A 5713-nucleotide genomic window follows, 5' to 3' on the forward strand; every position below is an offset into this window, starting at 1 on the left:
TCCATATTTTTGAAGAATATGTGGATGAACCACACATATTCTCAAAGAATATACATTTTAAAATCACTTTTTCTTTATCACCACAATTTATAAGAATATGTACAAACTTAATTCAGTACATTCAATACATACTGTAACAAAATGAAGAAACTAAATTCACCAAATTAACCGCACATATTTTCACCAAATATATCTAATACAATAAATTTTTTCTAAAAGTTTTCTTAACAAAAATCATACAAATAGAAAAAACCAAAAGAAGGCATTATAAAGAAAAATACTACTTAATGTGAACTGGTTGCTAAGAGAACATCCATACTTTTTATCAAAAAAATGCAATTCTTCAAGAATAGGGAAATTATGTAATCGTTAGTAAGACATCTAATATTACGCCCACTTCAAATTTAGTTGACAAATAATTGATTTAATCAGAAATAAAGAAAACCCTAATCAATTGCATTACTAATAGGGCTCCATTCTTCAAGAAAATATTAAAAACGAACCTGCTGGGAGAACAAAGAAATCATCATCGACTAGTAACGATTCATCCGTATTCACGACCTTAGATCAAAAGTTTTAACATAACCTACATATCAATCTCTGGTTCCTCATTTTTTTTTTTATTTCTAGACCTCCACTTTTCTTGATATTACATTGACATACTACAATCGTAATTGAGAGTGATAGTAGAATGAAAAGCCTCACTGGTTGAAGATTCTTTAAGAATGGATGTATAAGATGTTGGATTACCGTATTTTGTCTTCAGGGATATTGATTTGTGAAACATAATCACGTATCCCAAATAACTCGACCTTACCTTATTTGATTATGGTGAGAATATCAAAAATACCCTTATGAACCGTTTTTATTAGTAAAATGATTAAAGCTTCCACTAAAATTACAATAATGCCATATCATTCTTAGCCATTTGATTTTCTAATCCAATGATCCTTATTAAGTCATACAATCACACTATACTTAGGTTTCATATTTAATCCTAACCCTATATATATATATATATATATATATATATATATATATATATATATATATATATATATAGTTGATCTAAGTTATACGATATATTAAATATATCGAAGTTAAAAAAAAATATTAATGAAACGAATTACACCCTATAGTCTCATAACTACAAGAATCGACATATTGGTAGATAACCAAAGTCACCAGGAAAGCCTGACTTCCTTTAGGATATATAGGTCTTGGTTCCACTTGTCTCCAAGACAGATCACGTAGTCACTGGAAAGTCCAACTCAAAAATATAGTCAAGGGAAGTTTCGTTGCGATAGATCTTGACTAGTGTAAAATCATGTAATGTTTCTGTACTTTTTATTTTTCTCTAGCTTCTCTTTAGCTTTTCAATAAACATTAGATGTAAATAAAAAGATATCGATCTAGAGAAACTTTGTCTAGATAAGCAGTCATCGAGTAACTGGCACAGAGACATCCTAAACGACATTGTTTGCTTAATTTTCAATGGAAAGAAATCAAAAACAAAATTTATATATTAAAAATTAACTAAATATTATTTTAGAAATATATTGTCACAAAAATCTAACGAGATAATTTTTTTCTTGTATATATCTTCCCAGGTCAACAAAAATGAAAGAAAAAATTTCGTCCTCTGTGTCAACAAAAACTTGTTATATAAAATGTTAATCATTCATGTAAAACCCAAAACCAAACAATGCTACTGAAAACATGGGAATCATAATCGGAAAGTATGAACCAAATTTTGAATTGTATGTAAAGAACATATTGACAAAGACATGCCCAAAATGTTTTAGCTTTCATCAACAAAAAGTGGATAATGTAGTCATCTTTTTCAATCATGCGTTACAATTTACAACAAACTTGACATTTGATATTAAGTAATTGAAGTAAATTTAAAGTTATATCATATAGGATTTACCTTCTATCGTCACACATGCTTGGAGAACAATAAGCCAACAACTCATCGTCTTGTTCAAAGATGGCCATCACTTCTTCTTCCAAATTGGCCCATACTTCAATTCCATTCCCTTCTTTAGTGTCCATCATCATGATTCCATTCTTGAATGGTGTATTTGTTACGCTAATCCACCTTGGCTTTCCGCACCCAAAATCAATCTCATACAGTGGGAATCCACACCAACTACTAAACGTAAACACTTCAGTTCCATCTCTTCCCAACATTTCCCCAATCTTTTTAGAGTAATTCAAGATTGCAAATATCCCATCTTTGGAATCTTGAACTTGTTTCATGTAAACATCACAGAATTCTTTAAACCCATGTCTCAGTTGACCCGCCAAGCCCCGTAACTCAATCTCACCGCCGTCATCAAAGCTTTTCTCCGCCAAAAACGACCCAACAAAATTGCCAAAAGAGGTCTCCGGCAATGGTGGGTTGAGGCGTCCTCGCATGTTCACAAGCGTCATTGCCACTGATGATGTAATCTCAGGTTTCTTAACTGCGTTCATAGCACATTTCCAGGTGAGGGCTGTAACAGCTTGAACACGTGAAGAAGATGATGTTTGCGCCTTGAGTGATGATATGCTTGAAGCACTGAACACAAACCTCTTTCTAACGAGCTTTTCGTTCATTGGAATCTTGATTCCGGTGTTAAAGTTCAAGAAACCTATCCGTGGGAATAGAGATGAGATACTGAACTCGGGAACCAAAACTGGGTTATCGCTCAATGAAAAGTTTGCCCATTCGCGAATAAAAGAAAAGAAATTAGATGCATCGCCGATCTTATGCGAAGAACATGCACCAATCGCAATTCCACCACATTTGAAGTAGCTCACCTGGACCAGCAACGGAATGGTATGATCAGGATTCTCGGATTCCTCAGTTAAGGGAACAAACTGTTTCATCAAGTTCAAATCGTACTGTTGAAGTACATCAGATAGGGAACAATCAACAGTGGCTTCAGAATATGGTATTCCGGCGTCATTGCAGTCCACAAAAACATCTCCATTTACACGTCCAGCATATGGATAAAACGACGACAAGACTCTAGATAAAGAGGTCTTGAGTCGAGGGGCTAAGTTCGAGTTTGGCTTTGGGTTATAGAAGAAGATTATCGGAGGATAAACGGAAGGCGATAACTGGTCAAAAAGTGATAAATCGTGGGTTTTCAGGTGGTCCTGAGTGGAGGATGAAGGTTTAATGATGTGGGTTGCTGTTATCTCGACGTTGAACGCCATCGTTTCTGGTAGATATGCAAGTTATTATCATTCTACAATTGAGAAAGTTGGTTCGATTTATGTGGATTCAAGGCGATGAATCTTATGGTGTTATGGTGTTATGTGTTAGAGGACAAAGACTTCGTTACTTTTGATAAAAGCCGATTGGCCGGAAGGCATAGAGAATAATAAGATCGTCATCATATATGTCAATAGTCCCTTCGAGCATAAAAGATACCACAAAAAAAAAAAAAAAGGGTTTTTGACAGAAACACTAGAGCATTTAAGCCTGACAATTTTATAGTATGAATTTAAAGGAAATCTCTCCTTATTTTATTTTAATTTACAAATAAATTTTAAATTAAAATTTATTTATAAAAAATCATGAATTACTAGAAAAAAATGACGAATTTGGCCATTTCCCTTGTATACTTGTTTCAGACTTAGTCGTATTTAATTTATGAATAAGTTCTAAAATAAAATTCTTTAAAAAAAACAATAATTACATAAAAACAATAATTACCGTTAAGAATGAGGATATAATTATTTTCTTTTTGGACATACATTTTATCGGTTTCATTGTTGATGTGGACGACCACAACAAAAAACATAACCTTCAGCGACGACAAAAAACATCTCAGTTGATGCCTCATGTCGTCGCTACTACCTCGTAGCTAATACTCATTTGTCGTCGCAATTAATAGTCTCTAATACACGTTGTTGCTAAATGTCTATGTCGTCGCTATTAGTGTCGTCTCTATTGATATTCCGGCCACCGGTTAGAGTTTTTTCGGCAAGGCTTTCCGGAGTCATGAGTCATCGCAATGGGTCAATGTCGTCCCTAAATATGTCGCTACTAATGCTTTTTATTAAAAAAACAATTTATTTATGATATTAGTTATATATATATATATATATATATATATATATATATATATATATATATATATATATATATATATATATATATATATTATAACATACAGATTTGATAAAAATACAATGTCAATACATACCACATTACATATAACATCAATTATACAATATTACATAAAGTATCTAATAAATCCAAAATAAACATCAAACATATAATCCATAAACTATCTAATAAATCTAAAATAACATCAACAATAACATAAAACAAGAAATACTATGTGTCGTCGTTTTCCCCATCTTTGTTTTCCTTGCTGTTGACTTGGTTCTTAAACGAACATATAATATCTCCAATTGCCGTCACAAATGCCGGGTTTTGAAGAAAAACATTCACATCAACATCCTACAATTAAGTCACAAGCACATTAACTCATTAACAATTTAACAAACTATCAAACCACCAAATGAATTAAGTTGTTAACAATTTAACAAACTATTAAACCACCAAATCAATTAAGTCTTTAACAATTTAACAAACTACCAAACTACCAAAAATTACTATAAATGCATCAAGTTCTGAACAATATAGCAAAGCTACCAAATTCTTTAAAAGTTTAATAAGTAACTGTGTTGGTCGCGGTGCTTGTGATTGTGACTGCCATTGGGATCAAGCACTTGTACCCACTGCAGAAGGAGGTTTAGGCCCAATACCTCTCACATGTCCCTTTCGAGCACCTTCTAAAATATTGCGATCCAATCAATATAGTCTGCATCACCACCAGAGTCGGTTATGTGATGAGTCTGTAAAGCAACCTCAAAAACTAAAGCATTCTGTATTTCATAAATGATTGTCAATATACATTAAAAGTAACACAAAAAAAGAAAACAGTCTACTTCATTTTTAAGTAATAATAACTTACATATTGGTCTTCAACTAAAGGATCAACAAATTCCCCTTTTTTATTTACATACGCATGATGAAATGTTTCAAGTCTATTCAAATTCTGTTTAACATTCCAAAATATGTGATACTTGAATAAACATTAAAAATATGTTATAACTGAATAAACATTATTGTAACTTACGTTCTTAAAACAAACACTATTGTAGCTGCACGTCCCTCCATGATTCTGAACTACTTGCTTCTTCCGACATTCTTTGTTTTCCGCGGATTATTTTTGATAATTTTTTGTGTTAAGAAGTGGTCAATAACATCATTCCAAAGCTGCAGATCCATACCATCAGGGGCTTGAGCCCTTGCTACCTCCACATCCCATTTAAAATCAGTAAAATGAGTTTTTGCAGTATTTTTGCGGCCTCTATACCGTGCACATATTCGATTGTTCAGTGACGCCCAATAAATTGAACCCATGGGATCATTTGAATTCGCTCCAAAATCAAACCATGTCTACAAAAAATAGAGAAGTTAAAAATAAATCAAAATTAAACATATTAAATATAAGTTTATAAATAATTTATCAAAAGATACTAGAACATGATAACCCTTCCGGCTTCAGAAACTTCTTTCCATGTGTCCTTATCGAAAGCCATGTCGCGCCACATATAGCTCCCAACCTCCTGAATGAAACATTCGTATACTTCCCCAATCGGCATGTGAGTATTTATGTTAAATGCTATCTTTATAGGCAGTTCT

At 32.7% G+C, this 5713-nt stretch overlaps 1 protein-coding gene across 1 annotated transcript; it reads right to left on the bottom strand.

The window, feature by feature from the left end:
* Nucleotides 1-1788: 1788 nt before the first annotated feature.
* LOC145058072 (stemmadenine O-acetyltransferase-like) lies at nt 1789-3310 on the bottom strand. The gene has a single exon (XM_079005994.1). The coding sequence runs from the start codon at nt 3205-3207 to the stop codon at nt 1927-1929; it is 1281 nt and encodes a 426-aa protein (XP_078862120.1). The 5' UTR covers nt 3208-3310; the 3' UTR covers nt 1789-1926.
* Between the last annotated feature and the right edge of the window lie 2403 nt (nt 3311-5713).

The sequence above is a fragment of the Lactuca serriola genome, chromosome 6, assembly GCF_051521515.1.
Source record: "Lactuca serriola cultivar US96UC23 chromosome 6, Lser_US96UC23_V15, whole genome shotgun sequence".
In the NCBI taxonomy this organism is placed as follows: Eukaryota; Viridiplantae; Streptophyta; class Magnoliopsida; order Asterales; family Asteraceae; genus Lactuca; species Lactuca serriola.